General features: G+C 43.7%; 1 protein-coding gene across 2 annotated transcripts in view; it reads right to left on the reverse strand.

Annotated features, from left to right (window-relative positions):
- The window catches only part of rspo2 (R-spondin 2), a 65,697-nt gene that overhangs the window by 33,313 nt on the left and 5,373 nt on the right, over positions 1-27,011 (reverse strand). For both annotated transcript variants that reach the window (XM_080426318.1, XM_080426317.1), the window contains exon 3: positions 1,088-1,276. In XM_080426318.1, coding sequence (XP_080282444.1) covers positions 1,088-1,276 — 189 coding nt within the window. The remainder of the gene's footprint in view (positions 1-1,087; positions 1,277-27,011) is intronic.

Consider the following 27,011-nt stretch of genomic DNA (forward strand, 5'->3'; position numbering starts at 1 on the left):
TTGGGCCTAAAGGTCCTGACACTCTCCTCTGGGGCCTCATTTCAGCGTGTCTGTCAGGAGCTTGGCTCACGGAACCAAATGGGTTCAAGTTCCTCTCTGTTTTCACATGAAACACTCAGCCAACACCTCAGGCTCCATGTAAACCTATAAAGGCTGTCTCTCTCAGGCCCGAACCCGATGTTAAAATAAGGTTATGAGATTGGGGAGAAGGATAAAGAGGAGAGCGGGACGTTCCATTAATTGGATTTTGGGAGTTATTCTTCGACGAGAGAGTGAGGAACACTTTTTTCTTTTTCTTTTTTATTCTCGCTTTAAAACAGAAAACATGAATTCAGTGTGTGACCGAAGGTGTGGTCTGTTTTACGTTATGAAACCAAAACAAGCTTTTCCATGAAATGGTACTGTTTGTGGGAAAACACACTGACCAGACAGCCCATGAATCTATTCTATTCATTGTGTCAAAATAGCAATAATGGTCAGGCAGTCTAGTCAGCAGCCAAACACTTTTAAATCTGTCAGTAGAGTCGGTCAATTACACTAGCCACTGTCAATCATGCTACTCCAGGCAGGTGACCAAGCCCCACTTCAAAAAACAAAAGCCAAGAAATTAAACCGCCTGGTGAACCCTGGATCTACAGCATCAGTCCCTGTGGTCACTTGATGAACCATTTAGTTTAATGGCCTGATGCTAATCTTTGATCAGATTTGTCTTTGAGATTATGGTGAATGACATGGTCGAGGGCGTTCGGTCGACGGTCCTGAATTAGCCTTCCCGCTTTAAGAAAATGGATGGATAGCAGCCTGCTGGGAGCCAGTGTTAACCCCTGGAAGGAGAACTGGCTTCATGTGTGAATGGATCAGCCGTTAAAAATCTGAGGCATGTGTATCTCCTCTGGATAAGGAGCATGTGACGAGACAATAAATCATGTGATGTGGGAGAGGGGAAGTTGAGGAGGCTAGGGACTGGGGGAGGGGGTGTGGAGGGGGGGTTAGGGGTGGTGTAGGAAGACAGGGGGTGGGGGTCGGGCCGGGGGGGCGACAGCGGTTGGGTTCAAGGGCGACGGGCTGGCGTGAAGGGGAGACTTACTGGAGCACATGTTGATGTCGGGGCTGCGCATGCCGTAGTATCCTGACGGGCAGTCGTGGAGACACTCGCCGTACTGCCTCATCCTCTCCCTCCGCAGGAACAGGAAGAGCTTGGGCTGGCAGTTTACACAGCCGTTGTCCCTGGAGCACACCGAACAGCCCTTACACATGGGGTACGCACCATAACTAGCTGCAGGACACACACACACACACACACACACACACACACACACACGCACACGCACACGCACACACACGCACAAGCACACGCACACGCACACGCACACGCACACGCACACGCACACGCACACGCACACGCACACGCACACACGGACACAGACACACACACGGACACACACACACACACACACACACACACACACACACACACACACACACACACACACACACACACACACACACACACACACACACACACACACACACACACACACACACACACACACACACACACACACACATACACATAGAGAGAGAGAGAGAGAGGAGAGAAAACAGGAAAAATTATTAGTGGGCTGTAATAAAATGCAAAATCCAGTGCCATGTTAAATGATACACTGGACTACACTTGAGTGTTACAAGAATTCTGAGGCCTCTAGTCTGAGCACTTGGAAAACAAATACCCAGACTGTGGTGTTTCCTCAGAGTTCTGTGTGGGCGCTAACGAAATCTCCCTTCAGCACTGAGATTCCCAGGTATTGTTGTGGATGTGACATTCCTCTGTGTCACCGATATTCCACTGACAATGTGCAAGTTTGATTAATGACAGCCATATCTAACTGGTAAATGAAACCACATACTGTAGGCTGGATAGGGTGCACGAACGCGTAATAAAATGGTGAATTGATTCTTTCTCTTTTGTGTCGTAGGCCTAAAGCAAGTTGCTTGAATAGCACCACAGTTTCAGCATGACAAAACTGTGGTCAACCGTAACTTTCGCCCTAGGATGAGGACATGGGTGAACTCGAGGGTGAACATCGGTTCAACACGTAGGGGGTCCAACCAGTCGAAAAGGAAAGTACTACAAGAGTACAAGAGTACAAGAGTAAAAGCAAAACAACCGTAATAGATATGTCAGTGGGATACTCTCTAATTCATTGGAAATATGTCCACTTCAACAATTTGTCATTGATGCAAACTCTGGTTCCCCTCTCAAAGTTTGAGCGCTGATTGGTTATGAATGTGAATATTGCATTAATTCTGGTCAGAGCTGCTCCCCTGAACGATTGTGTTGAGACAGCCGATGAAAGCCCCCAAACCACAGTGACTCTGGCCCCAGCTCGAGTTGCCTGCGGAAGACAAAGAAGCCAGTAAAAAGGCAGTCCATTCCACAATAAGTGACTCTTAATGTAAACTCCTTAGCGTCCCGTTTACAGGAAAATGTCCTTGGGCGCATGCAATCTCTCCAAACGAGAGACACTTCTATTGATCTGAGCCAAGTTTTAAATATCACAGTCGGAGACAGGGTAACAGCACAGCTCCAACTGGGCGACCTACCACAACGCTTAATAAAACACCGTGTAGCAAACTGGACAAGCCGTGGGAGACAGAGCAGAGCAGGCCTGTGTTATTGGCCACGGATCCACGTATTAGATTTCTCTGAACAGATTTGCCTCAGACAAAAGAAAAGCGCTAAGTGGGCCCAGTGCGAGCATCAGTTTGTAATCATGCGAAAATCAGCGAGCGGATGTCAGTGGCTGACTTGGATTCACCGATTTCTTCTTTTTTTATTTACTTATTCAGCTGGAATACAGAGAACCAGCCTACAGAGAGGTACGGTCTGACGGCCCTGCCAAACTCCACTCAGTCTGGTGGAAGAGGGGTGGATGGAGTGAGATTAAGTGGTAATCAGAATGTGTCTCTGATGGTCTTTAGAGATGAGGCTCACAGCAACACCTCATCCATCATGGCCAGCACTGGGAAGTGTGCTCCAGGTCTATTCATCACATGCACTGTTGATTGCTCATCTCCAGTCAGTATCACTCACTCCGTGAGACGTATTGGGGGAATAAGCCCAAATAACTCTTAAAGTTTTGGCTTCCTGCTGTCCTGAGATGGAAAACTGATTTCTAATGTTCAACTGTCAATCTAGCATTGACGTTTTTCTCGTTCATCATTTTTCGCTGCGCCAAGTAAGGTAATCTCTCAATGTAATGAACTCCCCCCAAGGAGAAAGACACTTTGCTTAGTGTAAATGATACTGTGCCCTGTTGGAATCATAGCTTTAGTTTAAAAGTATAGACTTAAAATCTTTTTTTTTTTTCAATTACTTTCTCTACAGTGTTCAGATACCAACATATTGTCGCTGTCGGGTAGAAACCTTGGACAGTATGTCCAAAACCGTTACTTTTCAGGAAATGGAAAAAATAACCTGTCCAATGGATCCAATGTGGTTATTATATAGTCCCAAGCTCTTGTTAACGCAGTACTTTTCATTGGTTAAATATTTATGAAACCCACAGACAAACTTTCAACCTGGCATCCCTATTTTGAGCATGCTATTATAGGCAAAAATAATTCAACATTTTTCAAAAAAAATATGATGTGAAAAACACCCCTAAAGCCCCTATCTGTCAAGTTTGTTAGAAAATAAACAAATAAACAAATAAAAAATGTCCCATTTCTACAAGCCAGCAGGCAAATTGGGACAAAGCGTGTGTTGTCAGAAAATCAGGAAATATCCAAAAATAGATTCTCCGCGGTGGGCATTGCAAATTTTATGCTAAGTACTGTAAGACTGCCGTGCTATGTGTAACCATAAAATACTGAACTAAATAGTGAACTCTGGAAAACTAAGAAAGATAATGACTTATAGGTAGTAACTGATCTGTCTAATAATAATGTTAATAACTGGTTAAGTTAATGCTAACAGCATTGTGAGATGGGTCTACTACATGCCGTGGTGGAAAGTAACTGAGTACACTTACTCAAGTACTGTACTTAAGTACAATTTTGAGGTACTTTTACTTTACTGGAGTATTTCCAATTGTCAATACTTTTACTTCTACTCCATTACATCTCAGAGGCAAATATTGTACTTTTTGTCCACTATAATTATTTGAAAACTTTAGTTATGTGGATTTTGATCTGACCTATATACTTTGGCAATTTGAAAATAGCAGATCTACAAGCTCACAACGCGTCGCTTTGCGACGTGTTGTGAGCTTGTAGATCTGCTATTTTCAAAGGATTTTTAAACATTTTATACATATGAAAACTTGTGAAACCTTCTGCATTATGAGTACCTTTACTTTTGGTATGTTAAGTATATTCTGATGCCAATACTTTTGTACTTTTAAGTACATTTTGAATACCGGACTCAAACTTGATAAATGGCTAATTGCATATCTAACGGCATAACATGAAAATAATGACTTAAAATTGAGTGTCTCGCACAGTATGTTTAAGTTCATAGACTTTAGAGCTGTCATTTGCCTCACTGATTGAGCATTTAAGAAATAAATGTTCCTCAAAATATTCCAACTTTTAATAACAAACCTGTTTCTGGTCATGAAGCTGCTCGCAAAATCTACAAAATTGGTGGGTTTAGTTTCAAAGATAACACCACAAAGTAATTACTTTCACTACAAATATATCTGCTGCTTCAAACTGTCAATCTTTCCATCTTTCCACTTAGTGAAAATACACAACTCCTTACATATTTACGACAAGCTGACAATCACATTAAATTGATCTGCGCTCTCCAAATTCAACTGTTAACACAACGATGAAAAGAGTGGAACAGCACCTTGCCAAAGCAAAGAACTGTAAAAAGTTGGCAAGTGGCTCGGGAGGTAGAGCAGTCGCCTGGGAATCAAAAGGTTCCCGGTTCGATCACGGCTCCTCCTGGCACTGTCTCAAAAGAAAAAAAAAAGTCCAAGAGCAAGACGGTGAACCATTAACCCCTTAAACCCTACTTTGTTGACCGGAGTCCCCCCAGGGGTCTATACTAGACCCACGCCATTTCCCTCCACATTTATCTAAGAGCTATAGCCAAACTGCAAGCTCATTACACGTCTTGTTGCGATGCGTTCTGAGCTTGTAGATCAGCTAATTCTGCCCAACGTTCGCTCCCCAGGATAGGGATGCATAGAGTTCATCTGCTTAACTGTTCCCTGGGCACTGCTTAGTAGCTGCCCACTGTTCCTAATAGTTAGGATAGGTAAAATGCAGCTCTGACAAATTCTATGTGAAGAATCTTCCATTTCTTTCCCCAGTTAAAGGGATAGTTGACCCCCAAAATGACTGTTTTTCTATCGATTAGTCACCCCATGGAGACTTGAATTCATGGATATCTTTGTCGCATTCCTAAGCCAATAATTTGATGCCCGGCAGCAGTTTCGGTAGGAGACACAAAGAGTCTCCTTTATGTCTCCTACCGGAAACGCTTATTAATTATTGGCTTAGGAATGCGACAAAAACAAAAAAAAGATCTCCATGGGGTGACTAATCGATAGAAAAAAAGTAATTTGTTGTGTGAACTATCCCTTTAAGGAAAGGGAAATATTAAAATGGTCATAGGAAGGGTGTAATCACAAACATCATCATCATTGGAGGGTTTTCTCAATAACAAACTGTTTCTAGTTCAATTACGGCAGTTCCAGTATTTATGTTAAACAGACTAGTTTAACATAAATACTATACTGTACACACAATGATCATCTTCAGGCAGCTCACTAGCTGTATAGTCAACAAGGGGATTACAGCCAGTGACATGCTTCATAACAATCTTGGCTTGTATCATCATTGGAGGGTTTCTCTCTGATAAACTGTGTTTCTAGTTTCAATTCCGGCAGTTTCAATCATATATTACAACATAACATAAATATTCTATTCTAACATAAATACTATACATACTGTACAATACATGCAATCATCTAAGCTCACTAGCTGATCAGTCAGCAGTGGGATTACAGTCAGTGAAAAGCCTCATAACAATCTTGGCTGGCTGGTGGTGCTGTCCGCACCGTTTGTTTGACTTTGCTGAACATTTTGTTTTGCTGGTTGCCGTATTTCGCAGCACATGCTGATTGAGGTCAACAGCAGCATGCGAAGTTTGGATCCAGCGGATCCCACATCCGACAATTACCATATGACTGAAAGAGAGAGAGAGAGAAAAAAAGGGAAGGAAGTCCTCTACGGTTGAGTGAAGCATTTTTTGGTGCTGATCTAGGGAGACATTTGGATCAGGTTGTACATGTGCGTGTCTGCGTTCGCCTGTCCGTGTCTGTCTGTAGAGGTTTTTTTTTTTCTCTCGACGTTCAGCCCACAGGTATGTCAGCGGGGCGGCCACAATTTACAATGTCTGGAGCAGCCGCCGTCCAACTCACGTCCTACACCACCGGGGCGACGTCTAGCGCTCTTTACATCAATCTGTTAACTGCCAACTGCTTTCAGTCAGTCATCAATAAAACACTCGCCCAACATGAGCTCAATTTGAATCAAGGTAAAGGAGAAAAACAAGCAACAGCCTTCTCTCTTAGCGTGAGAGTCAAAAGTGCAGTTTTGTGCAGACGTATTAAGGAGTAACAGAAGCTGACATTTCTCCCACATCACACTTTTAACCATTTACTTTGAGTCAAGGGTTTCCACAGTGGAGGTCCGGGAAACCCCCAGCAGGGGGTCCTTGAGAGAGTTCCATGGGGTCCTCGACTAAATGAGCCATGAACCATGGTGCATGCTCACGAATGTGGTTGCAAATATGGGTCCATTTGGTTACATTTGTACAATCTCAGAGTTAAATTAACGCTAAGGATTTGACTGTGCACTTCTCCAAGAAACAGCTGAACACTATGCGGCTCAGATGTGTAAACACCGTCCACAGCCATGATTTTAAGTCACACTACCTGGACACGATCAAAGTACGTCGGTTCTGGCGGAAGTTCTGGGATTTCTCCAAATTACAGCATCTTAACCTAATTTGGCACCAAACTGTGCTTTAAACACACAGTGATAGTGTGCAGTGTTCTGAGTTACGGCTCTGGCTTATTCGCATAAACTGTTTTTTCTTTTTTTTTTTACTACAAACAGTAGATACATTCAAAACCAACCCATCCAAATGTTAACCATACTTTGACACATGCTTGCCAGCTTTATTTTTTCTCTTTTTTCTGCAGCGGTTAAGGTCTTTTTGTCTTTTTTTCTCTTCCCCCCTTTTTTGTCAGTTTGTCAGGCCTTCCAGTTCAAAACCAAAAGGCCCAAAACATGTAGAAGATGGTCATTGTGAGATTATGGATAGCACGGTTCACCATGCATGTTTTTAAAAAAGGGGGAAAATAAGTGCACAGTACACACCATGAAAAAAGTGCCACTCCCTATACTCGTGATAAACCAACAGAGTTTACAGTTTCAACCACAGAATAAATATTACTTAAAACGAAACATCTCCACAGTGCCCACTTCTGACGGCCAACTAATCATCCCTCTGAGCCGCAAGTATTGTATTTACAAAAGCCAGGGCCCCTTTGAACATCGCTAGAGAAGACACTACAACCACTCTTGAGTGCAGAGGCCCAACAAGCATAGAGGACAGATATTACAGGCCAAGTGATGTGCAACATTTCTATAGGGAAGTATGGTGGTGCACACAAAGCACTGCTTTCGGGTATAGGAACCACATAATGAGTCCGTCAGAGAAACATCTCACCCTTAAACGGTCAAGCCATTTGCAGTGGCTAGCTTGTGAGAGTGCCTCTAAAATGCACAGATTTGGGATCAGCCGGCCTTTTGGTTATCAATCACCATCCGTGCGCTGAATATAGCCAATCTATAAGTTCACTATGCATTGCGGATGCAACACGTTGTGAGTTTATAGATCGGCTAGTTTCGGTCCGCGACACCATCGTATGAAGGAGCATAAAATAGACATTACTCCACTTACTTAATTTTGCAAGATGATACGCCCTGTTCAGCAGACACTCACTGAGCACCCCTGGTAGGGCTGGGCAATATATCAATATTATATTGATAGCGTGTTATGATGAGACTAGATATCAGCTAGTATTTTGAATTGTATTGTGATATCCTGCTTTTTTACTACAGTAAAGTGATGTCATTTTCTGAACTTACCTGACTGTTCTAGCTGTTATTAGACTTTAGACACCACTTAGTCATTAAATAGGCATTACTGATTATTACTGAGAAAAAATCTCATTGTGTAAAAATTTAGCAAAATCATCACTACTCATCCCCACGATATCACCATCATATTGATATCGAAATACATATTGTGATATTTCAGTTGGTCCTACTTCCTGGTGCAGTCAGGTGACGTTTTGGTCTTTCATTCATGCAAAACACTTGAGCTCATAAAATGGAGTATGACTTCATGTTTGGAGCATGGCAGTTTCATTCAGCAGCGGCGGCGTTGCTGGGAGGTTTGTTTTGAACGCAGCTCAAGGCCAATTAGAGCCACAGTGAGATCCAGCAGAACCGTTCTCTGTCTCAGGTAGTTTTTTTTTACAATTCCAAAGGAAGCGTGACAGGCGTCAGCCACTGTTGCCAAAAAGCCCCCACAAACAGAGGTTGCAACCCCTGGCCAAGCAGCCTCCTGCCTCTCACGCAGCCACCACTCCCCATGAAATCATCCACATTACTCATTACTACTTTCTGCAACTTGAAACCATAAAAAGGCAAATTACACATAATTTTTGTTCTTTTGTTTTTTCAAACCTTACTTAACAGTTAGAACAAGAGCACATTCTCAGACAGATTTTTTTTATGCAGAGTAATGGCCTGGGGAGTTACGGATTAAACGCAGTGTTTCCTCTATAATTTTTTAGCACTGGTGATTTTTAAAAGTATTTTAAGTTCTGATTCCACATTGACCAATATATTGATTGCAGTTTATGATCAGTCACCAGTTGATGATCTAATTAGACTACCATCACTGTTTTATGAACAACGGTTGATGATTGTTCCCTGCTAGAAACACGCATAAGTCACCATCCCATTATGTCTGGCTTTAACCTCATGAACTGTAGCGTTACTATTCCGGGGGCGAACATTTGGCGAAAATAGCAGATCTACAAGGTCACTCACAACACGTCACAACACAACATGTTGTGAGCTTGTAGATCGCCACAGATATTTGGAGTTGAGGGGAAAAGGGAGCGGACGAAGTAAAGAGCCCTGGGGCACCCGGTCAACTAAGCATATTTGAATAGTCTTCATCTTTGGATCTTGTGTCTTATACTGTAGGATGTTCGGATGACTGTTTAATCACTATATCATCACATTGAATGGGAAATTATTATATCATGGGATGAGGTGGTTAAGAATCAAGAATCTGTGGAGTTTGTATGTTCTCCCTGTGTTCCCTAGGGTAGGAACCCTCACAAAAACATGCAGTAATCCTGGTCACTATACTGCCTCTCCCTGGCCAACCGGGGCGCCTGATGGAGGGGAAAGGAACTAGTTGGAATAACGTGTTCCTTCCACGCGCTACGTCCAACCAGGGAAATTCTCCCCTGTCAGGTGATAAGAAGGTCAGTAGGCTCTCATGCATTGAAGGAGGCATGAGCTCGGCCCTGGCCTCCCTAGGTTGGCAGAGGGAAGGTAGTGCCCAGGATTACATAGACAATTGGCACTGGGTGTAAAAAATAGGGTTACAAAATCGTAAAAAAAAAAAAAAAAAATCAAAATCAAGGTCCAAGGTCAAGGTTATGCAGGCGGAGTGGGCGTGAAGGCGTATACTATAGACAAACAGGCTCACGGTGAGACTACAAATCTACAAAACAAGTAACACAAGATCGACTACAAGAGCTTTTATTTGTTAATCTAGACTAACATAGTTATGTTTAATTTCTCTACATTTGTCCAAGGTCCCCTGAGATGTAAATTGAATAACACTGACTACTACTATGATGGCAGCTAGCCATTGGCTATATACTGTTTATTGTTTAAAAATGTTACTTTCAGTACAACGCAATCTGTAATTTGTATGTACTATCTGGGATCCGAACCCAGGTCTCCCTGGGATCCGAACCCAGGATATTGGCCCTTGGGCCAATATCCGCTTGTCCAGGGGAGATATTGTGCTTATGAGCTACAGTCAGTACTACTTGTCAACCAGGTGTCCTACCCGACACCAACTATCGATTATTTTCTTAGCGATTATTCTATCGATTGCATTTTGGATTAATCGAATAATCGAGAAGTGCCTATAAAATATATATACTTAGATATACTTAATTGCATTGTCGTGTAAAAATGTGAGCTTCACTAATCTTTATTTTTGGAAAAGTTTGGCTATTATTATGACATTCTCAAAATAGGGATAGATTATTAATCAATTATATTTATTAAACTATCGATCATCGATATTTTTTTTATAATCGATTAAATCGATTAGTTCGATTAACTGTTGCACCCCTAGTGCCTACTGTATACAGTAGTACCCACCCACAGGTGAGAGAGAGAGAGAGAGCGATGGCGAGCTATCGTGAAGTATCGTGAAGGAGCACTGAGGCAGAGACATGTGCCACAGCATAGCAGCTACAGTACCACCAGCAGTCTGGCCTCAAATCGAACTGAGACCCAACCGCTCCTTGGATCTCTGTTCAAACCACGGAACCCTCCAGGCTTATGCGCCGTAGCCGTAACCGACTGAGGAGCCAAGTCCACGCTGTAAACGTCCCAGGCCGTCCACACAATGTTCACCAGCCCCCTGGAACGGTTCGACACTGTTCTAGCTTGTTAAAGTTGGTACATGGAAAAGCAACATCAAACCACCCGCATTCTAAGCCCAGTATGACTTAATTTGTCGCAGATCTGGAAGTCACACTTCGCTCAAAACATTTCTGTAAGAAAAAAAGAAAAGAAACGGGCGGGTATGGATGGGGGCACAGCAGCAATGAGCACATGAAGGCACGTTTCTGCTCCAATTTAGCAGAAAATATGTTGGCCTTGCGTCCGACTCCTTTCCAGCTGGAAATAGTCAACTTTTAGGATCAATTTTTTTTTCCAGTTTACTTTAACTGATCACACTATAAGCACATGTTTATAATTTAGGACAGTCCTGCTGCTTATAATGATTTTGCAGCCAGAGTCTGAATGAACACATTTGATTTCAGACTTATTAGCTCATGTAGGCTTTACACTAGACCACTATGTCCACTAGCTGTATCCGGCTACTGTTTACCCTACGTGACTCGTCTTGATGAAACAAATACAATTACTGAATAAAAACGTTGCCTTTCCATCAGAATTGTGTACACTACACTACATGAAATGTTTTGTTGTTTCGCGTCTTAGATCTTGTGGATACGTGACCACTTCCATATAGGGCAATAACAGTGAAATCTGGTTTCACTCAAAACAAGACAATTTATCTATTTCTAATTCTGTGAGTGTAAAAATGTGCCCTTGCGAGTTCACTCAGTTTCATTGGAACGTTCACAGAGTTAAATTAACCGTGACCATTGCTATCTTCTATTACTTATTAAGTCGGCTTGCGCCGGCTTTTATGATATCTTCCCCACACGCAACTGCTTTGTGCTTAAGATTGTCTAGATACCACAGCACCGTGCAGCAACTTTGCGAGTGGAGGTGTGGTTGATCTTAAAATGAGGCATGGTGTCCTGCAATCAGAGTGCTAAGCCTTCCCCACAGACTTTGCACTTGCACTTAAGACGACCCTTGGAGCTTTTCTTATACGCAAAGTGCAAGGGTTTAGTTGTACACAAGAGCGACTTCACAACACATACACTTGGACACGGGCACTTCTGAATTAAGCGATTGTGATTCAAATATTCCTGTAAGACGTGTGACTGCAATTCTATTGTGAACCACAATGGAAACAAGCCTTCAGACTTTCTTGTGTTTTTATCGTTTTGAATTCATTTTCAATAAAGTGCTGAATCAATCAATCAATAATTGTGTCAATTGTGTTTGTATCACCAGTTAGGCTAATCAAAGACAATGATTTAAAATGTAAGTTGTGGTTCTGGTGTTCGCTCCTCACACCATTCAGTTTCATTAATCCATCTATACCGCATGAAATTCTCAACCGACTGCTATAATTAAAAGTTCTCTGTTATCAGCAAAGTATCGCTATTATCAATTATGATTTGATTACAACTCAATTAACTGATATAGCTTGAAATGGAAGTGTTGGATGCACTCCCAGTGCGCACAGAGGGTTCCTGGCATGCATGATGAAGTAAAAAGCAACAGCAACTGCCTAACTCGTTTAAATCCATCCGATCTGAACACAACACTCATGTTTCACTCACAATTGAGGTGGCATTTCAAGCACTTAATCCTTAATTAACCCTGAAATAAAAGTGAAACTAAGTGAAACATACGAATGTCTCTCAATTCGGTGCGCGTTTGGAGAGCTCTGTCAGGTTGTCACTGTGAGGAAAGAGAAAAGGGGAGAAATGCAACACATTGGGATACTTTAATATATAATAGCCAACTGAGAATGTGAATATTTGTTGATATGTTAAGATATCACAGATGTCTGTTGGACTTGAGACATGATTAGGCATCTCTCCTTTCAATGTGATGTTTCGGTGAGTAGTGGACTTTTGTTTCAGCCGCGTTTCCTGACATGATTACAGTATATCACATCATTAATGCTGGACCGAGTGCTCCCGCTCGCGTGCTTTCACTTGAGGCACAAGGATGCTAGGAAAGCATTCTGTAATCTTTTGATAGAGACACTTAAACGCACAAAAGATAGCACAGCTGCGCCTTACGCAAAGCGCAACTTTGTTCTTAAAGGAAATGTCAGCCGAGACTGTGATTGGTTTGATTAATGTAACGCCCAAACCACACCTAATCCAGGGCTGTATAACGTCTAGCGTCTAGCGCCGGTGATGCTCTTGGCGGAAGATAGCAAAATTGCGCTGGGTCACACCCCCACAGCGCAAGATAAGATATAGCGCCAGGTGCTAAGTTGCGCCGTAAAAATAGGGCCCTGAGGATTTTACTGTGTATAGTCCAGTGGGGGAGACTGAGAAGCACCGTGGATAACGAGGACGGTGTCACCACTTGCCAAGAACCTTTGAAGAATGTCACTTGTGTTGCTATTGTCCTGAGTGTGCAAAATGTGTCCCGACCGCAGGGATCAGGCTGACCGTGGACAGAACCGGGCATTGAGTCACATGGTGTTAACTCAGCTATAGTCAAAGTGTCCCTGCGACACAGACCCAGCGGGCAAGGTGAAAATAGCCTATCTACAAAAGATAATATAGCCGTGTCTACATACTGTATATATATTAGTAAAAATCATTAAAAAATGTTTTGCCTATAATGACATGCCCACAATAGGGACGCCAGGTTGAAAGTGGTTACTGCATCACGTATAAGGGTGGAGAGGTCTGTATTGCAGCCAATGGGTAAAACAGGCCCAGTTTCGGAAATGGCTTGGTTCATTAAAACAAGGTGCCAGCAAAATGAGGGCCACATGAAAAAGGTGTTCAGCTGAATGAAAAGAAAAAAGAAAAAGAAAATCCCCTCAAGTTAATGACCTGGCTGCCATTCAAAAGACTGAGTCACATGCAGGTCAAAATATTGAATACAAGAAGTTAAGAGGGTCCATGATCAGATCAGACCTATTCTAGATAAAGATGCTGCCCGGTCTTTTATCTTCTCATTGTAAAACCATCAGGTTTGTTTCAGAATGATTCAAAGCCTAACTCTTACAAGATAATTGATAGCACAATATTAAGATAAATACCAACACATGACCAGCCCTTCACTGAAACAATGGCACGAATGACAAAAACATGACCCGACTGCACTGATAATGATCTTTATAGTCATTGTCTGCGTGACATCTCGTCTCCATCTTTACTGACAGAGACGTCTATTTCAAGTCAATCTGGAAACACTCTCAGTACATTTAGCCCATCTGTCCAGCCCTGCCTCTCAGTACGGGGTTCTTTATGGTTCTCACCGCAGCACTCCCTCCAAGAATGAACAACTCAGGTTGGTTCACTTCTTCCTTATTAATATCTTTATGATGGATTTTGACTTAAGTCCCGTGTACCAGGTCAAATCCCACATGTGGATTCCCTGATGTGAGTGAGACCTTGCGAAAGCCTCTTTTTGAAAAAATGAGAAAGGTGCCTGACCTAAGTGCACGTTTGTGCGCTTCGGTCGTTTCCCACGTTCCATCAAGTTGATGGCCATTCAAAATGAGAATGACCTTGATCGTAATAGACCTGTAATAGGGGCTAAAATCTCTGTGTCCTCATACAGACCAAAGAAAAGTCCAATGTGAGAAATAACAACTGCCAGGATGACCCTAATGCAGTGGTCAAGCCATGGGCTGACCTCTGCTCCACGGGTTGCGTTCCTGTAAAACGTTTTACAGTGTAGCCCAGATTCCAAAACAAAGGTCTTAGTGTTCATAATGACAGCTTAAATTAGTTAAATATTGCGCAAAAAAAATCAAAAATATAAGACCGGTTTGATAGTTTTCTTTATTAATTGGTTTAAATTGATATTTTATTTTATTTAGTTATGCCATACTGCACTGTTTCACAACATGGTGTCTTGGGGCCTCAAGGAGTCCTTGAGGGGGTTCCAGGGGAGCCCAGCTAAATGACTGATAATTCAGAACCAAACAGACACTTACGGGTCTGTAGAGAGAGAGTCAAATTAACATTGAGGATTTTTCACTGTAGATTGGGCTCCCGTGGTCTAATGCACATCAAACTGAGCTTCCATGAAATTAAAAAGTGTTCACTGCCATATTGTGTTCTGTTCAACACGTACAACACTGTAACCCAACGTGCTTCGTTACAATCCATAAGAAAGATGCTCCACCAGCCATTACCGAGTGGCACAGATCCTCAGCCAACATCTGCCTCCAATCCTCTTCATGATAATGTCCAGTTTATGCGCTCTAGTCAGTCGGTGCAGGTGTTATGGAGTTTATGGCACTCGGGAATGGAATCACCGTGGGAGTTAATCTATGACTCATAAGGATGGACTTTATCACTCTCCGGGCAAGCTTTAGAAAGACAAACATGTGGTTTATGTTTCTGCCCAGCCCCCTCTACACCCCCTTCCCACCACCACCACCACCTCCACCACCTCCTCCACCCCCACCCCAATTCCTTTTTTTTTTTTTAAGGAAAATGTTGCTGTTATTGTTCAAACTCATTTTCCACGTATCATTCCTCTGGTAGACACAGTCGTTCCATATTATGTTCCATAATAGTACAGAACATTGTGCTTTGATATCATAATGGCTCCGTTATACATCTCCTTAAATCTAACGGCAAATCAAAACACCAGGCTGACAGCATGCAGCTACATTCTTGGCAAGCTGTAGTTCATCAATGCAATCTGTGTGATGAACAATTTACTGTATAAGAAAGAACTAAAATATTCCATTGTAGTAAATAATTTTAACAATGACACAAAAAAAATAAGAATACAATTTATATTTTCATACAACATTCCAAATCATAATGAAAGAGACCTGGCCGCCGTTATGGATAAAGAAAAACAGGAGTGTGCACGGACAATGTTACAGTACATCGCTTGATATACATCCCCTGAATTCCTCTCCCACGCTGCGCGAGAAATGTGTCTTTCCGTCGGAAAAGAGTGAGGGAGAGGTGAGCCGAGGAAAAGGTGGGGTGGCTCAAATTAGCACACCTGTTCGTAATTTATCACACATAAATCTCACACCTAATTTTCACACCTGTAGCTCAATGTGCTGGAAGTCTAGTAATTGACTCACACATACACACTCACACACACAAACGCGCACACACGCTCACACGCACGCATGTACGTCGTACAGAGGCTGTTAAGCGGGGCTTGGCCATAGGTTCTTTCAGCACAGGCGGGGCAGAGGACGTCACCAGTGAGGATCAGTGGACAAGGCGTGCAGGCGTGCTTGGAATATTTGCACCCCATGTAGCATGGCTCCCTCCACCCCCGTCCCCCGTCCCCCCTGTCACCTCAACTAAACCCATTCCAGCCTTCAGCTCACACACCTAAAAAACACAAGGAGATGATGGATGTGGCGTTGCCGACTGTCAGAGAGAGCCTACGCTTAATTTAACTCTGAAAGTGTAAAATTGGACACTCAAAGTTAAATTAACACTCTGTAGTTTGCTGTGCAAAAGCCTCTAGAATCCAGATGGGAGTCGTGTTTGATGCATCGCGCAATACAAACGAAGTCACATCCAAACAAATACTCCCACGCCGGGGCCTGACGAGAGTCGAGATGAGTGCCACACCCCCCCATCCCATCCCCCCCGGCTGCAGCCCCCTCTCTCTCTCTCTCTCCCTCCCTCCTGCCATGGGGAGCGGGGCGAATATGAACCGCGCCACGCAGTTCTACCTCATTGACCCTTTAACAAGATACAACCTCACACCCCTGCTCGGCCCCGGAGGCCCACGGGGAGATCTGAGGTGATCGCCAGGGTCAAAAGTGGATTGCTCCGCGGGGGGAGAGATGAGACACGGTCTCCCTTTTTTCACACATGGTGCCTGCCCATGAAAACCAAACATCAAAAGAATTTACCCCCCCACCCCAACACACACACACACACACACACACACACACACACACACACACACACACACACACACACACACACACACACACACCCCTCCCTGGGCCGAGTCCAAGATCTACACTAGATGCTTCACGGGAAACCCATGCACAACACTGCTTTACTTCCCCCCGCTTTAACTGGAACCTGTTTCTTATGTGAATAATGGGGCAGGCCATTAGCAGACGATTGGGGCGATTAAAGCATTAAATACATGGAGCGAGTGTATGACGGATCATTTGGCGTCGATGTTCTGCAGCCACACATCTCGGTCAGGCAGAGCCCAATGTCAATCACACCACTCAGTCAGAACAAGCGGCCGATTGGCTGATTCTGATCCAATTACACACAAGATGAAGGATTAGTGCGGGAATCGTTTTAGGCACAATTGAGGACACAATGAATAATCTTTAGTTCCTGAACGCCTGACTTGTAAAAGCAGAGGTCCAAACACACACAGAGTCTAACCCAGTGGTTCTCAACCTTTTCAGGCCGTGACCCCCCAAAATAATCACATTTGAACTGGGGACCCCCCACCCTGACAAGCACTTGGAATTGTAGGAGTTGAGGCATTCAATTTAGTTTGACTCTGTTCCAAAATTGTGATAATAGCAGATCTACAAGCTTACAACGCCTCGCAGCGCAGGTCTACAAGCAGATCTGCTATTTTCGGAGAGAGGGGAAAAAGAGCAGACCAAAAACAGTCAAGTTGACTAAATATTGAGGGTTTAAAAGGTTAACTGTAAATACACATTATACCCACTGAAAATACACATTAACGTGAATCCAACATATTCATAGAAAAGATAATGTATGTCAAACAAGTCTATGAAGCTACTGTATCTATGAAATCTATGAAAAAGTTTGCTCTGCAACACAATTTTATACATTATGTAGTGGGGGTCCCTGCTTCATCTCTCTTTCTCTGCTAAGGGGTCCTTGGTCTGAAAAATGTTGAAGACCCCCGGTGTAGACTATGTATTAGACCTGGGTATTACATGGAAAATAAATAATCCAGCTTGTTAAATATAAAACATCACAGTTCTGAGAGCTGTAATGTGATTCTAACTTCCATGTTAAAAGGTAATGCAAGTGCCGACATCATGCATGCAGTACAATTTACAATTCAGGCATTTAGCAGACGCTCTTAGTCCAGAGCGATTTACAGTAAGCTAGAACAACACAAGGTAATACATCAAATGCATAGAAATAGTCATCTAAGATCATAAGTAAACCAAGAACCTATAATCAGTCTAACAGTAGAATATCCAAAAAAGTAAATAATCTGTACATTCATTGGCGGCGGGTAATGAAGGCTAGGGTAGGCTAAGCCTTCCCAAATGTTATGCTGGGAAATTCTGGTAATTGTGCAAATTATATATAATATATGTGTGCAACATTATTTAGTTATTTTTTTGATAATAAATCAGTAAAATCAGGCAAAAATATGAATTAAATAACATAACCCTAACCTAACCCTAACCCTAACCCTAAAACCGAAGTAACCCAAAAACTAAAAGGAACTAACAAAATCTGCCCAAAAACCGCACATATTCGACTTTGGCGCCGCGGCCGACCCCCCAGCCATCCCAATTGTTAGGCTCACCCGCCGCCTATGTGTACATTGAAACTATACACAGACACACCACATCCTCAATGAGCTTTCGAAGGAGTCATTAGGGAGAAAACCGTAGTAGTCTTATCTCTTTTTTTTACATAACCATGTGGTGGCACAGGATCAATGCTTTCATAGGACTAAAGTATTTTGTAGGCCAAAGAAACTGAGAAAAGAACAGAGCATAACAAAAGTAAAACATAATGATGACTGTGTGTGTGTGTACAGTTAACCTCACTCGATTAATGGTCCGGTGTGTGCACTTACTGCGAATGCTTCTGGATATGGAAATGTTAACTGTACTATTTTAGGCAGGAGTCACATGAAGTGAGCTTCAGGTACATGAGAGAACTGGAAATGAGGGCGTTGGATATTGTGATACAGGGAATTTTTGAATTAGGACTGCAGGCTTCCATCCAAAGCCTTGGGTGGCATGAAATGCCTAAGTGTACGATTACAAGGACACAACAGAGTCTCAAAGTAGGATGCATTAACCTCTGCCTCGCAGGTGACTACATGCCGCGGCATTCACTGTGATAAACGAGCAACAAATTGGGTTTTTATGTAACGGCTGCTATTAAGCCATTAAGACCGGCAAAAGCATCTGTATCATTTTAGATTTCTTTGGCTATTCAAAAATAGCAGATATACAAGCTTGTAGATCTGCTATTTTAAAAACATCGTTAAACATTTTGAAAATCTTTGGATGTATATATATTTTTAAAGCGAACATTTTTAACTCAAATCTTTGCTGCTGGGGGGTCCCTGGAACAATATATTTTGAGATGGGGGTCCGCGGCCAAATACGTATCTAAAAATGTTTTCTAAATCCTAACAGTATGCTGCTACATCAGTGGTGCTCCAACTTTTCCATGTCATGGACCCGCAAAATTATATGTATTTGGCCGCGGACCCCCATCTCAAAATAGGTTGTTCCAGGGACCCCCCCCCCCCCCCCAGAAGCAAATATTTGAGATTCAAATGTTCTCTTAAAACATATATATATATATTCAAAGATTTGCACAAATTTTCACGATAAAAAATATCAGAAGAAAATATCAAGCTCATAGCGCGGCACTCTGTGCCAGCTATGAGCTTGTAGATCTGCTATTTTTGAATAGCCAAAGAAATCTTAAAATGACACAGATGCGTTCCCGGTCTTAATGGATTAAAGCAAAGCCCCGAGGTACTGTATCTGTTAAAGAGTTGTGTGATAACAATTCATCCAGGGGAGACGTTTTCATTGAACAGTCAGACATTCCCAGAGGACCTGCTGTAGTTTTACAAATGATCATCCATGTGTTCTCTAAAAGCTGATGCATTCCACTGTGAGACAACCAATCTTAACCGTTGTTTTTAAGGATATTATGTCACTGTCGGGCAGAAACCTTGTATGTCCAAAACCGTCACTTTTAAAGAAATCCAAAGGATCCAGTGTAGTTATTATTTAGTCGCAAGCTCCTTTTAATACTTTTCATTGTTTCAATATTCATAAAACCCAAAGACAGGCACATAACAACCACTTTCAATCTGGCATCCTTATTTTTGGCATTTCATTCTATAGGTGAAGATCGCATTTCATTATAAGTCATCGCATCACCGCGCTGTGAGCTTGTAGATGGACTATTTTCGTCGTATGACGAAGTATAAAATAGGGCATCCATTTATGAAAGAAATGGAACGGAAATACAATGTTTATACCGAACAGTGACGATATTATTGTTCACGTATACCTACGTGTGCGACTGTGCGTGCATGTGTGCTTTTGTCCATTGATGATGATAACCAGCCGCAAATGAAATTTGGCTACTGTCCATTACGGCACCAAGGCAGTACCATCTCTGAAGCCATTAGCTGGTAAACATGTAAACTACATGTGACCCCTGCCTGCAGAGACCTATTAGTTATGACTCCTGCTGGTGACAGTTGTTTACACAGCTAAGGCCGGTGCTCCTGAAACCTGGCCCGGGTTCAAATAAAATAATATCCAGTTAAGGAGAAGCCAGCCAAGATGTAATACAAGTGCATAACCGTAGGGAAAAAAGGGAAGGAATGTGAGAAATGTTAATGGGCTATTTTCTTCCACGAGTTTTTACTTTTTCTTTACCATTCATCTCTACCGCAGTCTTGTTTCATTGTTTGGTCCTTAAAACAAGGTTAGCAAGAAACCCTAATGGGGCAGGGAATGCAAAAAACTCACCACAATTGAGGTCGTCTGTGACGAGGCAGAACCTAAAAATGTGTTATGTTAAAATCATAATACAGCTTGCAAATTCCCCCGACAAATTATACTTAACAGATCCCAAACGAGGACAGAGGAGCTCTCTATTTTTATGTACAGTGTGTGTGTGTGTGTGTGTGTGAGTGTGTGTGTGTGTGTGTGTGTGTGTGTGTGTGTGTGTGTGTGTGTGTGTGTGTGTGTGTGTGTGTGTGTGTGTGTGTGTGTGTGTGTGTGTGTGCGTGCGCGCGCGCGGCGCGCGCGCGTGCGTGCGTGCGTGCGTGCGTGCGTGCGTGCGTGCGTGCGTGCGTGCGTGCGTGCGTGCGTGCGTGCGTGCGTGCGTGCGTGCGTGCGTGCGTGCGTGCGTGCGTGCGTGCGTGCGTGCGTGCGTGTGCGCGTCTGTGTATCTCTGTGTATCTCTGTGTCTGTGTGTCTGTGTGTTTCTGTGTGTGTCTAGGGCTCTCTTTGGCATGCAACCAGAACCAAGTGCATAAAATGTGCATGGCCTTGAGTCAACATAGACAACAGCAAGACAAACAACAACAAAGGCCGCAACCGCACGACTGAGCCAGTCATGCACTATATTACAGTGAACAGGGCTGGGCCCATTCGCAGGGGCTTGACGCAGGGCTAGGGCCCTGAGAGAGAGCGTAACTCAGTTCAATAAGAATGTTGTCAGACTGCACCCTAATGACTGCAGTCTTCAGAGAAGGCATCGTGGACTGTTAGAAAAGGACCCATAGCTGATCACACGACGCCCCCCCATGCAGCGACAGCTGTGCACAACCAGGTCAAGGTAATCCCATCCACGTCTACCGGTCTGGAGGGATGCAGTTCTGACGGGGCAGCCAGGATGGTTGTTCCAGTTGCGATATTAATTACATGATTGATGTTCCATCTTATTGCTTTATCCTGATAAAAGACGGATGCACTGTATGTCTCGTTCAATCATTCTTCCAACCTTATGCATCCTCTCTCTCTCTATCTTTCCCTCTCCCATCGCTTTCTTCCTCTCCACTCCCCTCTGCTCTGACCACATAAATCTAAAGGGGATGACCCTCTAAGACCTCTTTACATCTGACACGCACGCTATCTCTCCCTCTCGTTTTTTTTCTCTCACTCTCTTCCCCTCTCTCTCTCTCTCTCTCTCTCTCTCTCTCTCTCTCTCTCTCTCTCTCTCTCTCTCTCTCTCTCTCTCTCTCTCACTCCCTCCGCAGAGGGAGTCAGAGAGACAATGAGCTCAGAATCGGGGCCCACTAATGACTACCAGCCCCGGGCCTGATTAAAAACACACTGGGTGCTTCTGCACTCCGCAGGCAGCCATGAGGCCTTCCCCTCCTCACACCACAAGGCCCGAGAGCCAAGAGATAGAGGCACGGCCCCAATCTCAACACGATTCCACGCTCTAAAAAAAGCTTCTAAATCCCACGTAAGCCCTAGCCATTGTAGCACTCAAAGCTCTAGTCCAAGGCTAAATCCAAAGGCCAGTCCTTATTTAGTCCAAGTGTGCCCAATTACCAGTCCAGGCCTCAGCCAAAACCATAACAAAGCCTCACCGACTGCAGTCTCAGCCTCATAGAGGGCTCATGTGAGGAAGAAAAAAGTTTTGAGATATATGAACTACTTAAGGTGGGGCGTGCTTGATTTATCACGTCAAACACATCACGGATAAGTCACCTACAGAGAGACAGGATCAATCAAGCGCTCCTCTGGTTTTCCAAGTGTTTCCAAATGTACTCGTCGCCTACGCCTAGTGCGCCTGGCTTTATTCTTTATTTACTTATCCCAGTGTGGCTCATCGTTCCTCAAGCTCAAGACTTACCGTCGATTCGACGGACGGAAGCCGGGGTGTCGGACGGGCAGCAGGGCGAGTATGTTGGATCACCTTTACCTCTCCCAAAGTCCACAGTGGGACCCCCAGATTACAGACGCACTCCCCAGAGAGACACTTTATTGCATCTGACCAGCTCACTTCCTCTCCATACCGAAGGCATTGCATGCTGAGCTTTATTTTGATGTGGCGTGTAAGCATAATTAGAGGTCCCATAAAAGCGGAGGAGAGGGGGAAAAAAAAGGAGGCATGTCCATCTGTCGAGTGTTAAGGGGTTGGGGGGGTGCGTGGGGTGCGTGGGGGGGGGGGGTTAGAGCTTCATGTTCTGGATCACAGCACCCCCGTTGCTATGGCAGCAGCCATTCCAACAGGCACGGATGCAGATACCCCTTAATGGCAAATGAGGACCTGTGTGTGCATGCGTGCGTGTGTGTGTGTGTGTGTGTGTGTGTGTGTGTGTGTGTGTGTGTGTGTGTGTGTGTGTGTGTGTGTGTGTGTGTGTGTGTGTGTGTGTGTGTGTGTGTGTGTGTGTGTGCGCTGTGCGCTGTGCGTGCGTGCGTGCGTGAGTGCGTGTGTTTGTTGCTTCTAAACAGATTTGTGTATTTTCTCAAGGGGGCTCCTGGTTTCAAATTACCAGGCCTTGCAGATCGATCCAAAGTAGGTACCAGGCTCTGCGCACACAGGCGAACACACACCGACATGGAAAACAAGGAGCAGATATGTGGCCTTCTGCAGTAACACAACACTAGCCCTAAAGCATCTTCCCTGACTGCCCTCCGTCTCCTAACCACTTAAAACCCTCTATACATAGTCAAACGGACCTGAGCTGCCTCTGTACTTGGCCTGCTCTTGTTTCCTCCTACACCAAATCTCTTCGCCGTGCTTGTAGATCAGCTGTTTCTGGTGAAATGGCTCTGGCTAACCTGCATCTTTAGCAACACTGTAACAAATGAGTCAGGGTGCATTCGATTACATTAATACAAATACTATGGACTATGGTTACCATGCCATCATCTGGTATTAGCGCGGAACATAGTTCTCTAGACTCTTTCTGAGGTGTGAGTCCAGGGCAGTGGTTCCCAAACCTTTTAGCTCAAGACCCAAAAGAGACAATCAGTTTACCCGGGACCCAAATATGACAACAGCAGATCTGCAAGCTCACAACGTGTCGCTTCACACTGGGAATTTCTTTGATTATTTTTATTTCATTCATGAAATTCATGAAAACTAAAATAATAATAATTGACACAATTTAGGAAACAAAATATAAAGGGATATTCACTCATGACACACGAAAATGGATCCGCGACCCACAAATGGGTCCCGACCCACTGTTTGGGAAACAGTGATCTACTGTGGGGGGCAGAATTTCTGGCCCTGGGCAGCTCTCCCACCTGTGAATCCCTTCTATGACTTTTTTAATGCTTCTTTTGTGTTGTTGATGTTGTTTTTTTGTCTTCATTTACCACTTAGAAACGATTCCCATATTAGATTTTTTTACAGCCCAATAAACTTGAGAGAATCGAACCAAATTGGCTGGCCATATTTAGTAGCTTTATAAGAAAACATATTAAGGTGTAATTGCTCTCGGCAAGTGTGCTATTGAGAGAATAGCGTAGGTGAGGCTTACCAAACCTCCCTCCCTCTCGGAAGGGACACTGGACCTTTTGTCTGCTGCTCTGGAGTTTCCAATCACCATGGGGAAATATGGAGCGTATTATGAGATTTGTGTAATAAGTCCTTTTTTATTTCACATTTCCGAAAATGAACTTTTACAGTATGGTAAAAAATGTAGCCTGAAAGAAAAACATCTGTTTGGCATTTAGCGTTGCCAGCATATGGGATCCTCTGATGACAATGATTGAGGGTGGAAGAGTAGATCCCCCAAAAAAAGGGAACAAATCCACACACAGCGAATGTTCCTCCGCCGTGACGTGATAAATGGAAACGCGCAGAAGTGTTACCAAACTAGCCTTCTTGTGAAATGGATCCTCCGCAGTCTCGACTCGTACGCTAAACATCGCCCCTTATAAGAGCCGAAAACAGGAACATACGCACTGTAAACCCCTCTTCACTCAACTCACAGATCCAGCGTCTTGGCTTAGAATGAAGGATCTTTGGGGCAAATATAAACGAATTAGACTTAATTGAGTTTATTGGGTGCGGGAGAGAGGGGTGAACAGACTGTTGTTGCGGCGACAATGAAGACAATGAAAAATAGAGACAGAGATAACCCGCAGTTTGTCACGTGGTACCCTGAAGAATCTCCCTCTCCCTGTCTCCCTATAGAGAGTTCATGCCACTGCATGTTCGTTCCTCTGCTGGGTTTTTCTCGCCAGTGTTGCATGGCATCGGTGCACTGAAGGGGCCTTTCACTAGCTTCATCTGATACTGCTGTGACTTAGAGCAGGGAGCTCTGCTACAGGCAGCACTGACATGCATGGGTTAGTAGGTCAAACAGGGTACTATAGTCTTTCCAGACAGTTCAGAGGCTGGATCAGACCTATGTGATCTGCCAATACAGCATCAGACATACAGTACACTGCTGAAATCCTCCATTTTCATTTAGCTCTGGAGAGCGTAAAAATGGACCAAGAACTTAACCCCTTAACCACGTGAACCCTGTTCTGTTTATGGGCATGTCAAATTGGGTCCAACATTTGATGAAAATAGGTGAACATTCGCCGAAAATAGCAGATCGGCTATGTTCAGTGAAGAGATTTGTGGGGGACTGGAGAGGGAAGTACAGACCCCCGGGGGAGCTTGGTCAACGAGGTAGTGTTTAAGGGGTTAAAGCACTGTATACTTCGTCATACAACATAGTTAACGTGAAAATAGCTGATCTAAAATGCCCAAAATATGGACGCCAGGTTGAAACAATTAATTAATGCTGAGGAGTCAGAGCTGTGTACCGTAATGGCTGTGATAATGACAAACAAAATGGCTTGCAGTTATAATTTGTCCAGGAGTTTGTAATGGGGAGTGTGTGTACTATAGTAGCTAAACTGGTGTATCAATCAACCACTTAAACCCTATATACATTATTGATCAGGGTCCCCAGGTTGTCTTTGCTTGGTCCACTCCCTTTTCTCCCTCTACACTAAATCTCTTTATCGAAAATATCCGATGTGTTTGCCTATTTTCTCAAAATAAGAATAGGGACATAAGGGGTCATGTGGTTATGGCAAGGCAAAATAGCACCTACCTGTGCATCTAGTCTACCTGTGCTCATTGCCTCTGTCTCTCACACATACCCACACATACTGTACAACAAGGAGACCTGCGCATGCATGTAAAGAAGCTTGGCTGATGGGGCCTGGGAGAGAAAGAAAGAGCTCTGTTCATTGACACTGTAGCCTGTTCTCAGGTCAGGCCTTGGCTAGTGGTAATCCCTCTCAGGTGATGCTGTTCACATTCAGCCACTTCCAGCTGATCTGCTTAAATATGCCCCCCACCCCCCACCCCCCCACTCCGCCCCGCACTCACTCTCATCCCTAAAAGCCCCCTTCACCACTAGCAGCACAAGCTCCAAGGACTACTGCTATTCCACACCGCGGACCTCAGATCGCTTTTCAGCATTTCCGTAAAACGATCATCACATGGGCCCGGCTGGCACCATGACGACCTGATGCACACTGTACAGGGTTTCTTAGAACCAGCCAGAAAAGCACTGTGGAATAAAAGAAAAAAGTTACACTGCTTTGGCCGTGAGACACACGAAGTCACGCACACACTCACTCACGCACGCACGCACGCACGCACGCACGCACGCACGCACGCACGCACGCACGCACGCACGCACGCACGCACGCACGCACGCACGCACGCACGCACGCACGCACGCACGCACGCACGCACGCACGCACGCACGCACGCACACACACACACACACACACACACACACACACACACACACACACACACACACACACACACACACACACACACACACCAAGATAGAGCTCCCATCCTATCCTGCGGATTAGAGTGGCATCATGTGCAAAAGCCTTGTTAAAAGACATGCCATCTGCAGCGCTTTTTCACTTTTTCCAAAGGCAGAGTGGCAAGGGTGGTTTAACGAAGGCTTATTGGAGCATTCTCTTTTCCTGTCAGGCACTTAATCAACATATTACATTGCGCTAGAGTAACAGAATCCAACATTAACACTTAAACCCACAAACCTGGGACCTTGAAAACTATAGATATTCGACTATGAAAGCAAAATTGCCACGTGCATTTTTTGCCACTCCATCACAATGCAAAAACATCCTCACAAAGTCATGTAACAGACCTCAAGAGTCTATGAAGCAAAAGTTTCCAACTCCTTTACTGTCACTCAAACATATTTTGTTTAATATTAATATGAACATTAATCTTGTAACAGACAATCATCTATTATTATTATGATAACCAAATGGCTCTTTCATCTGTAACATCAGACTAGTGTCACATTGCATTTGGAAACAAACTGAAAAAAATGCCTCCTCAGTATCCAGTGTCTTCACACTCAAGTTAACTCTAATGCAGTTAACTATCAACGATCAAGATCAATCAATATCTGTCTGACAGTCAACATATTAAGAAAAGATAGACATACTGTAATAATAACTTAAAAACAGAGTAATATCCCATACAAAATGCATGTACCCCATGCCAGCTCAGCTTAAATATGCATTTGACAAAATAATGTGAAGGGTTAATAGTATTGCATGG

The sequence above is a fragment of the Gymnoscopelus braueri genome (assembly GCF_963280865.1).
Source record: "Gymnoscopelus braueri genome assembly, chromosome: 4".
Classification (NCBI taxonomy): Eukaryota; Metazoa; Chordata; class Actinopteri; order Myctophiformes; family Myctophidae; genus Gymnoscopelus; species Gymnoscopelus braueri.